This window comes from Physeter macrocephalus, chromosome 14 (assembly GCF_002837175.3).
Source record: "Physeter macrocephalus isolate SW-GA chromosome 14, ASM283717v5, whole genome shotgun sequence".
Classification (NCBI taxonomy): Eukaryota; Metazoa; Chordata; class Mammalia; order Artiodactyla; family Physeteridae; genus Physeter; species Physeter macrocephalus.
Window position 1 is genome coordinate 88,084,965 of NC_041227.1, and position 22,172 is coordinate 88,107,136.

At 44.9% G+C, this 22,172-nt stretch overlaps 1 protein-coding gene and 1 pseudogene across 7 annotated transcripts in view; one reads left to right on the top strand and one right to left on the bottom strand.

The window, feature by feature from the left end:
- The window catches only part of STX8 (syntaxin 8), a 251,274-nt gene that overhangs the window by 55,559 nt on the left and 173,543 nt on the right, over window positions 1-22,172 (top strand). For all 7 annotated transcript variants that reach the window (XM_024127731.3, XM_028498179.2, XM_055089710.1 and 4 more), the window contains one exon: window positions 11,865-11,957. In XM_024127731.3, the coding sequence (XP_023983499.1) occupies window positions 11,865-11,957 (93 nt within the window). The remainder of the gene's footprint in view (window positions 1-11,864; window positions 11,958-22,172) is intronic.
- Window positions 3,063-11,264, bottom strand: LOC102980237 (ADP-ribosylation factor 1-like; annotated as a pseudogene).

Genomic DNA, 22,172 nt, shown 5'->3' on the forward strand with positions numbered 1-22,172 from the left:
ATGTGGTACAGGTTTTTTTTTTTTTTTTTTTTTTTTTTTTTTTTTTTTTTTTTTGTGGTATGCGGGCCTTCCTCTGTTGTGGCCTCTCCCCTTGCGGAGCACAGGCTCCGGACGCGCAGGCTCAGCGGCCACGGCTCATGGGCCCAGCCGCTCCGCAGCATGTGGGATCTTCCCATACCGGGGCGCGAACCCGATTCCCCTGCATCGGCAGGCGGACGCGCAACCACTGCGCCACCAGGGAAGCCCCTGTGGTACAGTTTTGATGAGATGATTTTGGAGACATGAGGATGCCCTAATGACACTGATTTGTCATGGTTGCAGCATTTGAACTTATATAAAAAGGAAATTTGTAGGTCTATAACCTGGCAACGTTTTATAACCCTGTATATTAAAGATGGCTTTCTCATAAAATCCAGAACCACACAGCCCTATGGTCAAACACTTGTGATGTTTGTGCTTCTGCTTTTAAAGGTGCTGTGATGGACAGCTGGCATGCCAGGGTTCGAGAAGAGTGGATGGTTTGAAGTGCTTTCATATACCTGTGCAAAATCAACTGGTTGCCTCTGTTCCTGTTTTACTGTAAATTTTATGGTACTGTTCCTGTTGCATTCTCCAGGGAGCTTCTCTGTAGACAAACACCCCACTGCCCCTGCAAGTGGTGGAGATGCTGGTGTCTGAGTTTCCTGGTGTATCCAGGAAATCATTTAAAATCAACTATACTCCAACAAAAATTAATTTTAAAAAGTTGCCAGAATGAAAGTGTGGACATCACTGCTATTTACAATGATGTGTTTCTGCTTACTTTTTCATTTTTGATATTAGTTGTTTGTGTCCTTTCTTTTTTTTCATAGTTGGCCTGACCAGAGGCTTATTGAACTTATTGATCTTTTCAGAGAACCAGCTTTGGTTTCATTGATTTTTTTTTTCTCTTGATTTCCTGTTTTGTGTCATTGATTTCTGCTCTAATTCTTAATATTTCTTTCCTTCTTATTTTGGATTTAATTTGCTCTTTTTCTGGTTTTCTGAGGTGGGAACTTAGACTATTGATCTTAGATATTTCTTCTTGTCTAATATATGCATTTGCTGCTATAAATTCTCCTCTATGCACTGCTTTTGTTGTATCATAAATTTTCATAAGTTGTATTTTCATTTTCATTTAGTTCAAAATATTTTTAAAGTTCTTTTGAGACTTCTTTGATCATGTGTTATTTAGAAATATGTTGTTTAATGTCTACGTATTTAGGGATTTTCCAGCTATCTTTCTGTTGTTGATTTCTAGTTCAATTCCATTGTATTCTGAGTGCAGAACTGTATGATTTCTGTTCTTTTAAATTAAGGTATGTTTTATGGCCAAGAATGTGGTCTATGTTGGTGAATGTTCCATGTGACCTTGAGAAAAATGTGTATTTCTGCTGCTGTTGGATAAAACAGTCTGTAGATGTCCATTACATCCAGTTGATTGATAGTGGTGTTGAGTTTAACTATGCCTGCTAGATCTGTCCATTTCTGGTAGAGGGGTGTAGAAGTCTCCAACTATAATAGTGGATTTATCTCTTCCTCCTTGCATCTCTATCAGTTTTTCGTCTCATGTAGTTTGCTCTGTTAGGTGAATACACATTAAGGATTGTTATGTCATTTTGGAGAATTGACCCTCTTATTATGTAATGCTTTTTATCCCTGATAACTTTACTTGCTTTGAAGTCTGCTCTGTCTGAAATTAATATGGCAACTCCTGCTTTCTTTTGATGACTGTTAGTATGGTTTATCTTTCTCCATCCATTTACTTTTATTTTTTTAATAGTTAAGAGATTTTATTCTAGTAGCTGTAATTACAGTGCTTGTTTGTCAAAATGAAAACTGAAAACAAGTATACAAAACAGTTGGTTACTAATTGTGTATTGAAAGCAGTAAGAGGTTCTGCAACACTAAGTAAACCAGTTCTGAGGTTTTCCCCAAGGTAAAGGTTAGCAGCTCCAGCTTCTTTAGTGTTTATCAAAATACAAAAGAAAAAAGTAGAGGTTATTTTCGATGGCATATCTGACCCTTGCAGGCTGAGGGAGTGAAAGCACATGTAGACAGGGGCTCCGAGGGGCTGGGGTTCAAGGATGGCCACCTGGGCTCAGGCTGGTGGGACCCCAGAGAGCCCGGAGCCAGGCAAGCAAGGAGACTGCAGGGCTCCTGCTCCAACCAGAGCGTTCCAACCAAAGTGCCCATGCTGACCCAAGAAAGGCTGGGGTTCCTCCAAGGGGTCTGAGAGAAGTGGCTACAGCCTCCAGCCCATCTCCTGGGCGGCCATGTAAGCACAGATGCTCTGTGGTGTGGGATGACCTGAGACAGAGCAGATCACAGGGACCTGTGACCATGCAGAATGGATCATGGCTGGTTCTGCCCCGTTTCACATTCCCAACAGGAGATAGACCACCGGTGGACTGGACTCAGGCCATTACGGCAGAACCTACACTAGGCACATTTCTCCCTTCTGTGAGTTCAGGCGTTCTCCTTATCTTGTAACTATTTTAAAAAATGCACCGAGTTTGGGTTAAAAACCAACCACCAAAATGGATCTCAACACAGATCTAAAGCCCAAGAGGAGGAGCATCCAGCTCATCTGAAACAGCGACTCTTGGATGACCTGTGTGCCTAAAATCCCTTCTCAGTACTAAACAGTAGGTTGATTTTCTTTTTACAATAAAAAAAAAAAAAAAAAACCTGAGTAATATTGCATAGGAGTACCAGAAACTGCCTCATTGGAAACAAAAACTATTTACATTAAATAAAAACCCAGTTGCAGGCTGCGTCTGCACATTTACAGCATGGTGAAGCACACTGTGACCGACCATGGAGACAGCTTCTGGCACTCACACCACAGGGGCACGTTTCTATTGACATTAAATAAAAACCCGGTTGCAGGCAGCGTCTGCACATTTACAGCATGGTGGAGCACACTGTGACCGACCATGGAGACAGCTTCTGGCACTCACACCCCAGGGGCACATTTGGCACATGAGAGTAAAGCTGAGGGTAGGAGGAGGGCGTGAATGGGGAGGAGAGAGGAGTACGGCTCACTTCTGGTTCTGGAGCTGATTGGACAGCCGGTCCAGTCCCTCATAGAGCCCGTCCCCGCTGGTGGCACAGGTGGCCTGAATGTACCAGTTCCCGTGCCTCAGAGTGTAGACCCAGCTTGTCCGTGACCTCAGCTGCATTCATGGCATTGGGGAGGTCCTGTTGGTTAGCCAACATGAGCAGAACAGTGTCCCTGAGCTCGTCTTCTGCCAGCATCCTTATAAGCTCCTCTCGGGCCTCATTCACATGCTCTCTGTCTTTGCTATCAACCACAAAGGTGAGACCTTGTGTATTCAGGAAGTAGTGACACACAGAGGCTGGATCTTGTCCTGGCTGCCCACGTCCCACACAGTGAAGCTGATGTGCTTGTATTCCACGGTTTCCACGCCGAAGCCTGTAGTGTGGGAATGGTGGTCACGATTTCAGCCAGCTTCAGTTTGTACAGGATGGTGGTCTTTCCCGCGGCATCTAGGCCCACCATGAGAATGGGCGTTTCTTTTTTGCCAAAAAGGCCCTTGAAGAGGTTTGCAAAGATATGCCCCGTGCTGTAGACTGGTGGGAGCAACAGTGGGCACAGAAACCCTTAGCGGCCGTGGCATAGCTGCTGCTTGAAGGCAGGCGTTGGTTTCGCTCCCACTCCATTTACTTTTTTTTTTTTTTCTTTTTTTTTTTGCGGTACACGGGCCTCTCACTGCTGCGGCCTCTCCCGTTGCGGAGCACAGGCTCTGGACGCGCAGGCTCAGCGGCCATGGCTCACGGGCCCAGCCGCTCCGCGGCACGGACCCGTGTCCCCTGCATCGGCAGGCAGACTCAACCACTGCGCCACCAGGGAAGCCCCCATCCTTTTACTTTTAATTTAATCCATATATTTCTTTAAAGTGAGGTTCTTACAGACCACATATAGTTGACTCTTGTTTTTTGATCCACTCTGACAGTCTTTGTTTTTTAATTGGTGTAGTTTTACTTCATTTCAATCTGGATGCCTTTTTTCTTTCTTGCCTTATTACACTTGCTACAACCTCCCGTACAATGTAGGAATTAGGAGAGCAGACATCCTTGCCTTGTTTCTAATCTTATGGAGGAAATATTCCTTTGAAAGCCAGATGTGAGTTTTTCTTCAGTTACTAGATATTTCTTTCTAAAAATATTCTTGAGATTTTTTTTTTTTTTTTTTTTTTTTTTTTTTTTTTGCTGGGATGCAGTTATTTGGGTCTTGCTTTGTCAGGTGGACCAGAGCAGTGTTTATTTTAGAGTAAGGGTCAGCAAACCATGACCTATGGGCCACATCTGGCCTACCACCTGTTTTTATATGGTCTGCAAGGTAAAAATGGCTTTTCCATTTTTAAATGGTTGAAGAGTCAATATTTCATGACTTGTAAAGGCTGTATAATATTCAAAGTTTAGTGTCCATAAATAAAATTTTATGGAAACACAACCATGCTCATTCATTTGTTTATTAGTTATGGATGCTTTCCTGTGACAATGGCAGGGTTGGGTAGCTGCACTGGAGACCATATGAACCAGAAAGCCTAAAGTATTTGCTCTCTGGCCCTTTATAGAAAATGTTTGCAGACTCCAGTCAAGAGGTGATTTCCCTCACTCCTGAGCCAGAGCCATTCTGCATACCCTCTCTGATGCTCTTTGAATTATGAGGTGACCTGGTGGGTAGGGATAGGAATTATGTGTGCAATTCCTGTGAGCTCAGAGAGTTATTCCTTCTAAGGCTTTCAGGTGGTTCTTTCCCCAGCCTTAATTTCCTCACACATATGCCCTGATCAACACTCACCTGAAGTCTCAGGGTGGACCCTGTGCAAAGCTCCAGCATTTTCTCTCTGTGCAGCTCTCTGGTGCTGTGCCCTACGTACTGTAGTCACCTGGACTTGTTTTTTGGATTCTTCTCAATTCGGGGAGACTGCTGGGCTCCACCTGGGATCTGCCTTCCCCACACCATAGCCTGGGAACTCTCTCAAGGCGAAGGTGTGGGGCAGAGAGCTCATCTCATCTGTTTCCCATGTCTCAGGGACCACTGTCCTTCATTTCCTGATGTCTGCATCTTGAAACTGTTGTTTTATATATTTTGCCTGTGGTTTTGTGTTTTGTTCTCCAGTTGTTTGGGGCCAGAAGTAAATCTGGTCCCTGTCAGTCCCTCTTGGCCCGAAGCAGAAGTCTAACTCTGTTTTGAACTCCCTTTCACAGTGGAATTATCTAGTGAATGAAGCACTGTTCCTCCCATGTCACTTGAACTCTACATATTTCACCCGTTTGCTGAAGTAAAGTGAAGAAATAAAGAACAAGGCAGATTTTACTTTTCAGGATTCCTGGTTCCTGAAAGGACTGTCTTACTAGCCAATACTAATGAATTTTCTGGGCATTGTTGCTTTTTGCCAAGAAAAACTGTTTTCAGTCAGGAAAAGTATCCTCCTCTGAATGAGGAGGTGCCTCATTCAGAGACTGCTGTAGGCTAGGTGTGAGAGGATGCCGCGCGCAAGTGTTTGTATTGTCTCCAAAACCGAGAGCACCCTTCCTGAGATGCCCACTCTTTGGAAGCCGGCTGGCTTTTGGGGTTGGGGGTGTGGGGGGTAAAGGAATGGAGGAGAGGAGCAGCATATATTATAGGTCAGGATGTTTTTCTACTCTTCCCTTTGTGTTTTGAAATGCTCTATCCGCGCCCCCCCCCCCCCGCCCCCTGTCTTGATTTCCTAGCAAGTTGTTTTTCAGGGATAAACACAAAAATGGAAGTCACCCTTACGCGAAAACCCTCATTAGTCTTTTCTCTACCCCAGGAACCTTGGTGATGCGCTGAGGTTACCATGGCTTTGCTTCCTGGCCAGGTCCCGCACTGGAAAAAAAAATACACAACCACAAAGGGTCGCTTCTAACTTCCTTTTGCCCGTGGCATCTGTTAGCTTTTCTGTACTTTCGTTGACCTTTAGAAAACACTTGGAAAATCATCCTGAATAACAGTTCTTTGGTAGAGTTTAGACTCGAGGCAATGAATGCCTTCCTTCCCTGACCTGGAAGCTAGGCCTCGTTACAGCCAGTTAGCCGGCCTCAGCTTCTGTGCTACCTAAGCCATAAGTTGAGGCGTGAATGGACGTTCAGCAGAAGATGGGTGAGGTGATGACAATAACTGGATCACCTCCAAAATCCCTGTGAGAGGGAATTCCCTGGCGGTCCGGTGGTGAGGACCTGGCGCTTCCGCTGCTGGGGCCTGGGTTCAATCCCTGGTCGGGGAACTAAGATCCTGTAAGCTGTGCGTTGCGGCCAAAAAAAAAAAAAAAAAAAATCCCTGTGCTAAAACAAGGGAAGGTGCTTTTTTGGTCAGTACAGACCCTTGTTTCTGAGTCGGATGGCGGGTGGCAAACATTGGAGAATTGTTCTACTGCTACCCAGGAGGTCTCTGTTGCTGGGGCTTCTTAATTAGCTCCAACCATTCTTACCGTAGTCTACAGACGTTCTTTCTAGATTCTAGCAGAAAGTTGCGCATTAGTTCTGGGTTTCCGTGTTCCTTAGGTCTCTAAGTATTTTCATAGAAATAGCGGTGGGGAAGGCGGCCGGCCGGGCTGCGTTGTACCCTGGCACATCTAAGCAGCTCATCTTTGAACACTTGCAACCCTAACCTCACAGGTTTTTCAAGATAACCTTTCCTGCAGCTGGTCACCTAGACCAAGAGTCCTTCCCCCCAGATCTTAAAAACATCTGTTCCTAGAACTTGCTCTAAGAGTCTTTCCAATGTAGTGATTATCTTTACCCAGCTTGACCTCATCTACTTTCCCTTCTTCAAGGAGAGCTCCTGTATATCAAATGTGGGACTTTCCATCGCTCCTCTCTGGGCACGGGACAACACAGCATCAGCTACTCTTTCTATTACCCAAACTCAGAGAGCTGTCTAGTATTAATGAGAAGTCCTTCCATATATATGTAGCAGAGACTGTATTTTTTCCTTCTACAGACCTAGAGGGTCTTCTGTGGTCATTCCTTGGTTTAGACACCTTTATTAAATACTTGTTCTGTACCACCAGTTGGGCTCTGAACCAGTTGGGCAAAACCGTAGGAAAAGAAGGCACAGCCCCAGCCCTTGGGGCTCTTGTCATGTGCTCAGTCGGGGCCTGAGGTTGCAGTTCTTAAGAATGTTCCTTGGTTTTATTTACTTGTTAAAATGTTGGTAACCTGTTGCTTTTGCCAGTTTCAAACATGAAAGTGGAGAAAGTAAGATAATGATTCCGTCTTACCCATCATTTGTTTCAGCAATTACCAACCCATAACCCATCTCGTTTCATCTATATGTCTACCCACCTACCCATCCCTGGATTGTTTTTGAAGCAAATCCTAGACATTGTACAATTTCATTGGTGAATATTCCAGAATATAACTCTGAAGCATGTCTGCAAAAGATAAGGACTGTTTTTAAAAAACAAAAACATAACCACCATGCCGTTATTACCCTTAATAAGTGAACAATTCTTAATCTGAACACCGACTGGATATTTGATCTCCCTGATTGTCCCATGATGGGTTTTTTTTCAGGTTCAATTCAGGATCTGAATATGGTCTGTACATTGCAACTAATTGTAGTCCCTTAAGTTTCTTTAGTAGGTAGGTGCCTTTGCCAACTCTTTTTTTCTTTGCTGTTTCTTTGTTGACGAAACAAGGGCATTTGCCCTATAGTTTCCCACTATCTAGAATTGCTATTTGTATCCACACACACTGTTTAATGTGTTCCTCTGTCCCACATATTTTCTGTAAATTGGTAGTTAGATTTAGTGGCTTGATCAGAATGACGTCTGTTACTTTCGGCAAGAATACGTTATGATGACTGTCCCTTTATTTTTAATCTACAGCCACCAGATTGTCCTCCCACAATTACATGGTGTTTAGTTAGAAGATGGTTTTTCTGCATGTCTTAAGATAGGAAGTAGTCAAACACCTAACTATTCTGAAGCAATTTTTCAAAAAATGATTGTATTGGTTTTCTACTGCTGCTATAATAAATTAGCACAGACTTAGGGACTTAAAATACAAGTTTATTATCTTATAGTTCTGTAGCTTAGAAGTTCAGTACAGATGCTACTGGGCTACGATCAAGGTGTTGGCAGGGCTGGGTTCTCTTCTGGAGGCTCCAGGGGAGAATTCATTCCCTTGCCTTTTCCAGCTTTTAGAGGCTACCCACATCTTTTGGCTCCTGTACACCTTCTTAAGTCTTCAGTGCCAGCAAGTTGCATCTCTCTGACCCTTCTTCATACCTCCCTCTGACCACAGTTGGGAAAGATTCTGTTTTTAAGGACTCATGTGATTAAACTGGGCCCACCTGGATAATCCAGAATCATCTCCCATCTCAAATTCCTTACCCTTAATCACATCTGCAGAGTTTCTTTTGCCATGTAAGGTCATATATTCACAGGTTCCCGGGATTAGGATGTGGACATCTTTAGGGGGCCATTATTCTATGTAGTGCAATGGTCATCCAGTTTTTAAAGTCAATGCCATTATAAAATTGAAGAATGATAGAGTATGGTATGTTGCATATGATCTATTGTGATATCATAATGATTTAGGGTATCGATAAGGTAGGATAGATTATAGTAATGAGCTGTGATTACAACATCGTAGTAGTTTTACATGGTTCTGGGTGGCTGTCTGCATGGGTCTTGATAATCGTTGATATTTTTGCGAGTAGCAGCATTTTATTTTGTTCACTGGCTCTAAGATGACCACACTGCCTCCCCTTAGAAATGCTGCTTTAAGACTTGTAGAAGCTCAGAAAATGGTACAAATGAACTTATGTACAAAACAGTCACAGGCAACAAACTGTAACAAATTTATGGTTACCAAGGGGGAAAGGGAGCGATAAATTGGGAGATTGGGATTGACATATACACACTACTGGATATAAAATAGATAGCTAATAACAACCTACTGTATGGCACAAGGAACTCTACTCAATACTCTGTAATGACCTATATGGGAAAAAAATCTAAAAAGGAGTAGATATATGTATATGCATAACTGATTCACTTTGTACAACAAAAACAACATTATAAATCAACTGTACTCCAATAAAAATGTAAAGACTTGTAGAAGCTCAAGTCATCAATATTATTACATACACAGCATCTCTTATCTGGACCTTCTGTGTTTCTGAATTATGGGATGAAAATTTATTGTAGCACTTAAACATAGTGAGGAGGTACTAAGTTCTTATAGAAATGATTTGAGTAGAGCAGAATTTTTAGCCCTCTTGTGCATTAGCAAGATAACCTTTAGGTAGTTAAGTCAGATAATGAGTCAAGGTTAAGAGAAAAGAGTATAACAGGTATTTTTCATTCATAATCTATGTCTATACTAGGTAAAGCAACTTCAGGACTTTAATGATTTTTTTCCTAATTGAAAACCATAGAGGAATCTCCTTTTCTCTTTTTATATTGTTTTACCTTTTAATTCGCATTGACGCTTGACCCTCAGTTCTACAATATATATAGTTTATTTGGGGGATGCATTTGGAATTTTACTGTAACATCGGTCATCCTATAGCAGCACTAGGTTGATGATAGATTTTTCTTGGAGGCCATCCAAGAGGTTGTTACTAAAGACCAAAAGAACCTCATTATAAAGTGATTTTGCTATAAAATGGTCCCTTGGAATGATCCCTAGAGACAGCAGGTCATTTGTACAGTTAAGAGCATGTAGTGTCAAAAATCATTACTAAGGGGTCCTTACCGCACACCATTAGTTTAAGTAAATTCCAGATGAATTAACAAGTTGTGTAATGGCTTAATTCCATAAAAAGACTAGGAAAAACTATATAAGGAAAATGTTAATGCGAACCGGGGCAAGAAGACCTTTATGATTTCTGCTTTTGTAGATAGCCCTTCATGTGAAACAGACATTTTAAAAAAAACCCATCAACAAGTGGAACCACGAATGGCGTGTTACCCTCACCCAGCAGAGTGCTTGGTGGAAAGAGTTGTTAGACTCAGCCTTGGAATGTTCTTTCCAATGCACCTGCAAGCAAAGGGAAAAAGTACTTATAAAGAGATTGGGACTGTCTAGAGTTTAAAAAAAAAAAAAAATTTTTTTTTTTAAATAAAGGATCTTGAGTAACTTGATTTCTCTTTAAATTTTCAAAAATTTAGAAAGGTAACATTTTTTAAAAGCAAAAATGCTATTTTACTATACATTGTTTTATATTCTGCTTTTTTTAACCCAATAATGTATCATGAATTTCTTTTGAAATCAGAATATAACTGTACAATATCACTTTTCACGGCCATATAGTGTTTTACTGTATGGCTGTACTCTGTGTTTTGCTTGTTTGTTTTGGCCTCACTGCATGGCTTAGTGGGATCTTAGTTCCCCGATCAGGGATTGAACCCGGGCCCCCTGGCAGTGGAAGCGTGGAGTCCTAACCACTGGACTGCCAGGGAAGTCCCTATACTCCGTTTTTAAACAAATCCCTGTGTTTGGGCGTTAGGTTGTTTCTAATTTTTCACTATTATAAATGTATCCATCTGGGTCCAATCAGGAGAAAGAAATTTGAACATGGAAAATGTAGTGTACGGAATTATTAACTGTAACGGGGTTAGAGTAATGAGGGGTTAGCCAGCAGGAAGTAGAGAGACAAATAGCAGGTAGAGGGTGTAGTCACTCCCCTGTGGAGACAGAGTGCCCACAGCAGTACCCCCACGGTTGAGGTGCAGATCAGATTGAAGAGGGCACAGCTGGGGTTCACTGGATTTCAGAGAAGTCACTGTGGTGCCGAGCTGGCGGCACTGTCTGGAGATCGGTCCGTAGGGTACTAGGGAATACAGTGCACAGGGAGGCGTCTAACTGGAGGCACAATATTCCAAAACTGCCCAAGGAAGGGGGTGTGTTGGGAGACGTTGCTGGCCTTGGGGTGCTGCTGGCCACTGCACACCAGAGGAGCTGTCAGCATGGCAGGAGTCTGTCAGGAGGGCACTGGAGCCAGGAAGCAAAACCCGTTTCCCCCGCAGTATCTCTGCAGTCTCCTCCACTGCCAAAGCTGGCAAAGGAAAAATTATTTAAAGGACCCAGATCCATTTTCACAGAGCGGTCAAAAAAGGGTGAACTTGGAGCTGAGAGACGATAAATTGAAAAGCGGCAAAGGAAGCGTTGTTTCAAGGAGTATCCTTGTATATACGTCATGGCATACCATCCAGCTGTTGCACACATTTCCTAGACATAGAATTGATCAAGAGGTAGGCACGATTTGCTCGCTAGAAAGATGTGTTAACTATCCTCCTGTGACTCGGCACTTAGAGCTTCTTCACACTTAACGCTGGGTGTTAGCATTCTTTTTAATGCTTACAAATCTGATAAGTCAGAAAAAAAAACCACCTCAATATTGTTTTTTGTTGATATTTTTAAAAAATTAGGGATGTCAGAGCTTTTATTTGTTTTCCTTTTTTATTCTTTTGTGCATTTCTTATCTATATCCTTTGCCCATTTAAAAAAATTGGAAGATTAAGTCTTTCTTACTGATTTGTACATGCTCTTTGCATCAAGTATCAATGTTTAAATGGTTATATAGTCAAATCTTACATTCGTTTGTAATGTTTAAAATGTAATTCATCTGGAAATCATTTTAGTTTAAGGTCTGAGGGTTATAAGCGTTTACCTTTTTAATTTTGTTCCAATTGTTCCAATAATGTTAACTATTTTCTCTCTCTTTTCCTGACTGATTTCAAATGTTACTTTGATCATATTGAATTGTGTCTATTTCTAGACTTTAAATTGTTTGCCTTTGGTTTTTAGTGAGTTAATTGTCTCACTTTTTCTTTCAGAACAGGACGCAGGCCTTGACGCCCTTTCCTCCATCATAAGTCGCCAGAAACAAATGGGGCAGGAAATTGGGAATGAACTGAATGAACAAAATGGTAAGAACACGTCTGAAATTGACCAGATTTGCCATTTAATATAAATGCTAAAGGCTTGTCTAATTGTTAAATGATTTTAATATTACAAAACACCTGAAGTAGTTTAACGTCAGTGGATTTTTTTTTTTTTTGTGGTACGTGGGCCTCTCACTGTCGCGGCCTCTCCCGTTGCGGAGCACAGGCTCCGGACGCGCAGGCTCAGCGGCCACGGCTCACGGGCCCAGCCGCTCCGCGGCACGTGGGATCTTCCCGGACCGGGGCAGGAACCCGCGTCCCCTGCATCAGCAGGCGGACGCGCAACCACTGCGCCACCAGGGAAGCCCTAATGGATTTTTATATTGATAGTTTAATGCAACTGAGGGTGGTTTGTGGCAGATTTAGGTTGTACTTACTAAATACTAGGAAAAGAAACTTGGTTTAAAAATGTCCAGTTTTCTGTAGCTGCTTTTAGAAATGCTTTGTTTTGTGATCTGTTTATCCTGTGGCCTCTCCTTATGTGGTCATGGGGTGAAGTGGCTCAATGCGTCGTACAGCAGCGCAGAGGCAGGGCACACTGAGTTGTCCTCTGCACACGGGGGTCGGGGTGGGGGGCGTTGGCTCCTCTTCTGTCATAAATACCAGGCTGCAGGGCAAAAAAATACTTGAAGTTTTTTTATTCAGGGCTTGATGTGACAAACCTGGCTGGAGAAAGATTAGTTTGCAAACCCACAAGCAGGATGGCTTGGGAGAGACAGCTCTTAGTCAGGAGCCTACCCAGAAGGCTCTAGTGTTTTGAGGTATGCGGTTGAGGGTACAGGGGCATGAATGAAAGATGCAGCAGTAGAAGTGGAGAAGAAGGGGATGGAGGCAGGGGACTGATGGTGCTTTTACCGCATGGACCCTGTCAGGGGAATGGCGGGGGCGGGGGGGTGGGTTGTCGCTGGTTTGTGAGTGGAGATCCTAAGTCCGGTTTGGACCCGTCCAATGAGAGATGCCCGTGAGGAATCCGAGTCACAGCGTCGAGCGGACAGTGGGAGATAAGGTACTAGAGCTCGGCGAGAGGACAGGACCAAAGGGAAGAGATGTGAGCAGCTTCAGCGGAGAGGTGCTGGGTGGAAGCAGAAGAATAGTCGAGTTTCAGCGAGGCGAGCGTTTATCGAAGGCCCCTACTAGGTGCTAAGCCCTTTAACCTGTGCCGTTTCATTTAATCAGCGCATAGCACTGTGAAGGTGATGGTATTGCTGTTTGTCGGAGGTGAAGCCCAGAGTGGCTGAGGGGACCCCGTAACGTCGCCTCAGTTGTAAGGGATAGAAATGGAATTTCACACTAGCTTCCTCTCTCAGGAAGACAGAGTGGGGAGAGCAAAGTAAAAAGTAAAAGGTTTCAGCTTTTGGTCCTAGTATTATGGAGGCTCACGGTGGAACGGCTTTCAAGAAGGGTTACCCTGTCTGGGCGAGCATTGGAGCCCTGGGAGTGGGCACGTGCTCGCCCCAAAGGGGGGCTGCACCTGTCAGGTTGCACAAGTCCCACTTCATCTCTGCAAAGACTGAGTTCATCCTGTTGCCACAGTACTATTCCATTCATCTGTCATAAATGAATAAGTTAATTCTATCCATCTGCCATAAATAAATAGATCACCAAAGCAAATGGAGACACCCTCTAGCCTTACCATCCTAACAGAGGTTCTGAATGGTTTAAGGACAGAGAGGAGGACAGTTCAGTCCTTTCCTGATGGTGCTGATGTGAATGTACTATAACTCATGTACTTGCGTCTGACTCAGTTATTGGCCAGTTCCCTCCTTGAAAGACGGTATTCATAAGAAAGTGAGCTCTGTAGGAAATCTGCCTATCATAGGTATAATTGTTCTTTATCCCAAGGAGATTGAGCCTGTTGAGTGGGTCAGTCTAGAAAGGACGCTAGCCACACCCTGGTAAAGCACGTCCATCCTGTGATGTGCTCAGATAAGCCATGTCTAGTAACCGTGGTCCATGGTCGAGGATGGATGGTGCCTACTTTGGTGAGGTGACTTGCTGACTTCCCGGATGAAGTCTCCGTGCCTTTTCTTGCGTGAGCAATCACACTGGCAGGTCCTTATCTTGTTCAGCAGCCACCATACTTGGCTGCATATTAGAGTCACCTGAGGACCTTCTCAGCCTCCAAAGCCCAGGCCACCATACCTGAGCTGGTTTTCTGTTGTTGCTGTAACTAATTACCACAAACTTAGTGGCTTCAGACAGCGCAACCCCCACTCCTCATAGTTCTGGAGCTCTGAAGTCTGCTATGGGTCTCACTGGGCTAAAACCAGGTGTTGGAAGGGGCTGCATCCCTCTCTGGAGGCTCTGGGGGAGAATTAATTTCCTTGCCTTTTCCATTGTCTAGGGGCTGCCTGCACTCCTTGGCTTGTGGCCCCCTTCTCCACCTTCAAAGCCAGCAGTGGCGGATTGAGTCCTTCTCGCATGGCATCGCTCTGACCTCTAGCTTCTGTCTCCCTCTCCCTGTTTTAAGGACCTTTGTGATTATGTCAGGCTCACCCGGATAATCCAGAATAGTGTTCCTATTTAAGGTCAACTGATTTAGCAACTTTCATCCATCTGCAACCTAATGCCCCTTGGCCATGCAACCTAACGTATTCTCAGGTTCCGGGATGTAGATGTCTCTGGGGGTCGGGGTGGGGGGGTGCTGTTCTGCCCAAGCATCAGTACTTTTTTAAAGCTCCCCGGATGATTTCAGTAGGCTGCCAGGTTTGGGAACCAGTGCCCCTGTTGAGTGCGCTGAGGGAATGTATTTAGTGCTGTGCTTTTCCCTTGCCTCTCGTATGCTCACCTGACAGATGGAAAGCCCACCCATGCACAGACCATTCGCCTGGTTACATATTACACATCTGCCACCCTAGTCACGGAGACCCTTTCTTCCCGTCACACGTTTTACCCCCATCCTTCTCACCTCTTCCTCCGTGCCTCCCCGGTCCTCGTCTCCGTTCCAGACCCGGATGCATATATGTGTACATAGACGAACATGAGGTATTTTTCCATGAGTTGCCAAAATAAGCTGGGTTTTCTCTGTGGTGGCCTCCCACTGAGATTGCAGCTATGCTGGTGGTTTTCTGTTGTGCACATTTGCTCCTCAGAAATAGGGCAGAGTCAGCCATTTTCTTTCACAGGAGCAGAAAGACTCTCTGAGGATAAAAATGATATCCCTGCTAGGGCTGTGATCAGCCTTTATTCCTTTTGTCAAAGTCAAGAAGGCCATTATGTCTAGAGGTGTTGAGAAGAGGCTTGCAGCCCCATCTGGATTTTTATTGTGACCCGAGTACATAATGAGGCGTCGGGGACCCGGGAGAAGGTTTCCACTTTTGGTTGTAAATATCTCTACTTGGTTTATTGACCTACTGAATTATTCCTTTGGTTTTCACTAAACGAGAGAAACAATAGGCTAAGATAATGGCCAGCCAGGCCATTTTTGGAATCAAGTATCCAGACCTTACTAACAAAATACAATACATGGTTCTGAGAGCATAACCGCAGAGCCGAAGGGTCGAATTATCATCACTGTAGGAATCTTCTCATAGAGAGTGAAAAAGGGCCTGGCCCACACCACTAATTACCCCGTTCCTATGCCAGTGACCAAGCCTAATGAGGAAGAGGATTGGCAGTTCAGTGAAAAGGCGGGTGATGGGAGACCTGCAAGTCTGGTGGATTTGGGGGGTTGGCAGCTGGTGAAGGTGGGGGATGCAGGAGAAGAGGGGTGGGTGGAGGGCCGAGCCAGGGAGATTGCCTCATGGGACCACGGTTCACGGTGAAGCGTACGGATGGCTGGGGGCGAAGGGTTCGTGTCAGGCCGACTGCCCAGATGCTGTTCCGAAGTGCAGCTGTGATACAGTTTTACTGAAAAATCCCTTAAAGCTCATGCTCAAGATTGAGGACAGGGCCTTTGGAAAGGAACACTAAAACAAGAAAATGAATGGGACTGACTTGACTGAAGTAGATATTTCTGAGACCTGATTTGGGCGTTGGCCAAGCTTTGAAGTCAGCACCGAGAAGAACCACAGAGGCCCGGTTCCGAGGGAGGAAACAGCACCAGGAACAGACTGTGTCACTAACCTCTGCCAGTGTGTGCTGGTCCTCCTCATTCTTTTGGATGTTCAGATATCCCAAATTCGGCCAGTCCTTTCGATGTTTCTCTGTCAATCTTTAAACCTTTCCTTTCTGGAAGAATCCACGGTGACGAGGAAGGCCACTCGTCTCTACCGACAGCATAAGTACTGGGATTGAGGGGAGACCAGGGTGTCCTTTGAAAGAGCTAGACAGAATGATCAAAGATTTCATGTACACATCAGTGAATTACCGTTGTAAGGGTCTGTTAGAGCTCCTAGCTGCATTTGCATGTTGAAAGTAATGTGGCAGGCTGAGTAATAGCCCCCAGAGATACCCACATCCTGATCTGTGTTTCCTTTTATGACACAAGGGACTTGGCAGGCGTGTTAATCCATTGAGGATCTTGAGACGGAGAGCTTATCCTGGATTATGTGGTTGGGGCCTAAATGTAATCACAGGTGTCCTTCTCAAAGGGGGAGGCCAAGGGACTTCCCCGGCAGTCCAGTGGCTAAGACTCTGCACTTCCACTGCAGGGGGCGTGGGTTCAATCCCTGGTCAGGGAACTAAGACCCCACATGCCACCAGTCACGGCCCCAAAAAGAAAGAGGCCGAGAGAGCTTTGACATGGAAGCGCGGCCATGTGATGACTGAAGCAAGGTGCTATGATACTGGCTTCAAAGATAGAGGCAGGGGCCACGGGCCAAGGGATGCAGGGAAGATAGCTCTAGAAGCTAGAAAAGGCCAGGAAATGAACTCTCCCCTAGAGCATCCGGAGGGACACCTTGATTTCAGTTGAGTGAAACTGATTTTGGACTTCTGATCTCCAAAACTATAAGGGAGTGATTGTGTATTGTTTTAAGCCACTAAGTGTGTAATCAGTTGTTAGAACAGCAACAGAAAACTAATGTAGGTAATCATTGTCTTTTTGTCAGTTGTCAGTGAACTCAGGTTAACCCCTCTTATGCTAGGGTTAACCCCTCTTATGCTAGAAAACATGTATCGACTCCTTCATGTGTCTGACTCCTCTTCCTTCTTGAGGAGCTTTCTGTGAAGCGGGCTTCACAGAAGGAAGTTTGCAGTTCTGGTGCCCCAGCCAACTTCTCAAACTGCGTAGCACTTTAATAACAGAATTTAATTGCAGACTTTAGTCTTGTACTGGTGAAATGTGTGGGCATTTGGGTGAAAGAATCTTTGTGGAATGTCTGGTGTCAGAATTTCCCAGAGTCCAGTAGGCCAGCTGATTTGAGGTAGCACGGAGGGAAGCAGTTTAAACTAAAATATGCAACTATTAAAATAGAATGTGTGGTAGAAATACAAATGACTAGCATTTGAAATCTGATTTTGCAGCATTACAGAATCTCCTTATTCAGTTGTGTGAGCAGGAAAATGACAGTGAGTTGATAAGAAGAAAAACATTAAGCAAAAATGGTGCAGGTGAAACATGAGCACGGCAGAAAGTTATGAAGGGGTGGGGCGCTTGAAATGCTGACGGTGGGGAAACACCGCTCTAAGAAGACGATTTGTTCAAGCCAAGGGCGCTGTAGAGTACTTCATTCGGGGCCTTGTCCTGGTTCGGTGCTCTGTGACGGAACACGGGCACCTTCTCCACTTGGCCCTCCTGATGGTGAGATCACATACTAGCCGAGCTCAGGGATCAGCAGATGTGCTGAAGCGATGCCTCCCAGCTCTGCCAGTGTGTCAGATGGTGGCTGCGGCGGGCATGATGTCGTCTGATGCTGCGCCCCCAGAGTTTCAACATGCTTTTGCCCTTTGGAGGAAGGCAGGCAGACAGGAACTGCTTTCCTTTAAAGGAAACGTACAATGGTTTGAGGTCCAGGGAGTTTGTGGTACTGCTTGGCAAGTGGTAAGTGAGCGGGGCCACACCCGATCCCACCGCCCGGAGCTCTATCCCAGGAGAGCTGAGCCTAGGACTTGGAGCGCATGTCTCTGTGCCATCCGGCACTTTACGGGCCAAGCAGTCTCTTATGAATTGACGAGGGGGCCTGACCGCGGCCCACCCCGCCCCCGCCCCCAACTTTGGGATGTAGACACATACCTGTCTGGTGGGGAACGGTTTTCTCCAGGTGGCTGTGCTGATCTGGGTTCAGATTTCCTTTATTGAGATTTCCTTCGGCTGCTGGGATTCGTGGAGTGGCTTCTCAAGCCTGCCTTTCATTCATAAAGGGATTTGTGAGTTCCTTAGTCTCAGAGAGTCTTAGGATGGAGAGGAACTTGTGCGGTCACTCCCCTCCCCCACCCCCCGCCATCTCTGGATCTTTGGGAAGAACCGCACTCGGTCGCCCCGACCTGCGGCCACCTCTGCCGCCCTCTGGTCACTTGGAGGCACTGTAAACCCTCCTGTGCAGCGGCGGCCGTAGCCCATCTGTACAGGCACGTGCACGTTTTACTCGTTGGCTCCGTAACTTTCCTTTATCTGGATTAAATAATCTTTTGTTCCTAATAAAGAGAGGCCTCATTAAGCCTAGTGAGGTTTGTCCCCAAATCCAGAGTAATATTTTTCCTTCCTTAGTACATTCTCTCTTCATTCAGCAAATACCGAGTGCCGACTGTATGCTCAGCTCTGCTAGAACCCACGTATCAATCAGCTGTGGTGGGACTCGGTTTCTGCCCTCTGTTCTAGAGGGAGAGGCAGACGTTAGACAGCTAAGTGCACAGATGCCCAGCTGGAGACGTACAGGGCACCGTTACAACATAGAACAGAGAACCCTGATGTGGCTTAGGATTAGGAAAGCCTTCCCCAAGGACACGATCTGTGTACTGAGATTTAAAAGACCGTTGCTAACAGAGGGAACAGCGTATGCAAAGGCCCTTATATGGAAAGGAGGGTAACACGGTTGAGAAACGTGGGAGAAGGCCACTGATCCCAGAGTCCAGAGAGCCGGGGAGATGAGAACTGTTAGCAGCCTGGAGGGGAAGGTGGGAGTTGCTGTGTAGGTGTGACCTTCGACCTGTCTGTACAGTGACCTAAACATCCATAGGGTTGGTGTCATCTGTTATGTAAAGTTACTCAGTTTTCTACTTTATCAATCCTGTAATTTCCTCTGTATAATTTACTTTTAAAAAGGGAGATACAGCTCTGTCTCTCTATACTGTTTGCATTGTCCCGTAGCAGTTAGTGCATCTAAACTGAGAGTTTGGCCACTTTTAGGGAGAAGAAATAAGTACATTGGCAGTGGGGCGTTTATTCATTCAGCAGATGTTGACTGAGTACCAGCTGTGTGTATGGCCCTTTATATCGAAAAGCAACAATTACAACTCAGAACCAGAGCCCTTCCCTTACTGCTCTTAAGTCTAGCTGGGAGAGACAGACATGAAAGGAACACTCCCCCAGATCAAAGTGTTTTCTCACATCCTGGGATGTGCTGTCAAGGCAGAGACCAGGCTGCCCGGGCAGGGGATGACAGGGAGGTCTGGGTTCAGTTGGTGGCTGAGGTTACAGGACCTGGGCCAAGGTGCGCCAGTGAAGTGGGGGGTGGGCGGTGAAGCCTTCCAGGTGGTGCCAGGACCTTTCATGTGAGGCCTCGGAGGCTGCGGAGAGCCTTGCAAGTTTGAGAAATCCGAGGAAGGCTTTTGTCGCTGGTAGGGTGGGTGATGAGGCAGACGTTCCAAGGTAAAGTTGCAGAGAGGGGTTCGGAGCAGGGCTGGGTTGCTTCACAGCGTGAACACCTAGTAAGCCCTGAAAATTATGGAGAATTTATATTTTCCTGGGAAGGACAATCAACCGTCTGAGTCAAGAAGCAGTTATGTGAACGGTCATTTCTTTTTGGCCGCACCACGTGGCTTGGGGGATTTTAGTTCCCCGACCAGGGATGAGTCTAGAAGCAGTTATGTGAACGGTCATTTTTTTTTTTTTTTTTTTTTTTTTTTTGGCCGCACCACGTGGCTTGGGGGATTTTAGTTCCCCGACCAGGGATTGAACCCCGAGCCCTGAGCAGTGAGGGCATGGAGTCCTAACCCCTGGACAGCCAGGGAGTTCCCTGTCAACAGCAATTGTGAACAGCACTATGGCTCCATGCTAATTAAGACCATTTCTTCTTTTCAAATATACGAAAGCCTATGTACATCCTCCTTCAAAGGCCACTTTTACCCTCCACAGCTATTGATATATTTAGTGCTGTTGTTTTAATTTACTCCATTACATGTTATAATTGCCATTGATTTTTCTTTTTAACTCATTGTTTCTAAATTTCCAAACATGTTTTTTAAACCATCTTCTAAAATATTTTTCCACTTTTATTGAGATATAATTGGCATACAGCACTGTATGAGTTTTAGGTGTACAGGGTAACGATTTGACTTACATTCACCATGAAACGATGACCACAATAGGTTTAGTGAACATCCGTCACGTCAGAGAGATTTCAACATTAAGGAAGCAGGGGAAAAAATATCTTTTCCTTGTGATGAGAACTCTTCAGATCTACTCTCCTAACACCTTTCATATACAGTGCACAGCAGTGCTAATTATCATGTTGTATGTGACATCCCTAGTACGTACTTGGCTTGTAACTGAAGTGACTACCTTAAACCATCTTTTTATTGTTGTTTTTCTCATTGAACTGCGTAAGGGTCAGAGAATTATGTTCTGTGTGATACTGGTTCTTCTGAACTTGTCAACATCTCCTCTGAGCCTTCGTAACCACCGTGGCGAGTCACCCCTCTGTGTGTCTGAGGAGATTGGGTGGTCACCAGTTTGGGGAGACGGGGCTTCATATACACTTATTACATCAGGCTTGTGAATTCCTTTGTCCATCTTACCTGTCTTCACTACTCCTCTGCTTCCTCCAATCACTTTCTGAAAGAGGTGTGATGAAATTGCCTTCAGGGTTTGTGAACTTAGCAATTTATCCACGTAACTGGGTCAAATGTTTATTTTATAATTTCAAGAATAGGTTATGGGCTTCCCTGGTGGCGCAGTGGTTGCGCGTCCGCCTGCCGATGCAGGGGAACCGGGTTCGCGCCCCGGTCTGGGAGGATCCCACATGCCGCGGAGCGGCTGGGCCCGTGAGCCATGGCCAATGAGCCTGCGCGTCCGGAGCCTGTGCTCCGCAACGGGAGAGGCCACAGCAGAAGGAGGCCCGCGTACCACAAAAAAAAAAAAAAAAAAAAAAAAAATAGGTTATTAGGTACATATATACAGGATTATTCTTATTTTGGTGGTTTTATCTTTTTATCATTATGGAAATCTCTCTCTTTATCTCTACTGCTTTTTACCTTTAGGCCTACTGACTAGATATTAATATCACAATCTAGGCTTTCATTTGGTTGATGTTTACCTAGTCTAGAGGTCGCCAGACTTCGTGGTCGAGGGCTGCTTTGTATTCTTAACAGTCATTGAGAACTCCTAAGAGCTTTTGTTTACATTGGTTATATCTATCAACACTAATTGCATTAGAAATTTGAAACATTTAAAAAATATTTGTTCATTTTAAAAATAATAATCCATTACATATTAACTAAAATAAGTTAACTTTTATGAAAAATAACCCCCAAGTATAAGTAGCTTAAAATAGAAAACACGTGTTTTTTTTTTTTTTGTCTTTCGGTATATATCTGTTGTGGGGTCGTTGGTGGGCACGGTTACTTAAGATCCCTGAGGGATAGAATAGCCACCATTTCAAAAATTGATGGTCGCCGTGCCAGGGAGTTGGAGAGCTCTAGAGGGTCTTGTTCCCGAAGTTAAGTGCTCTGGCTCAGAAGTGACAAGTCAGTTTTCGTTCAGAGCTCCTTGGTCAGAGCTAGAGCCACTAGGAGGTGTAATCCTACCCCTGCATCTGGTCGAAAGGGAGGAGGACTGGACACACTGGGTGGATGACACAAATGGCCATCACAGGGGCAGTGTTTAGCAGTTAGGCGCCAAACTGCCTCTGGTACTGACTAGCTATGGGACCCTTCTCCTCCTCTGTCCTTAACTTCCTTGTCTAGAAAATGGGGATTTTAGTGCCTATTTTAGAGTGTTGTATGAAGGTGAAATGAATGGCCACGTGTGAAGCTCCGAGAGTTGGGCCTCACACATTGTAAGGGATCTAAAAGCGTTTTCTGTTATTAACTCTTTATTCACAGTACTGGGGGTCGATCAGAATGGTAGACTGAGCGGATGGGGAGCCCCTCGCTCCCTTT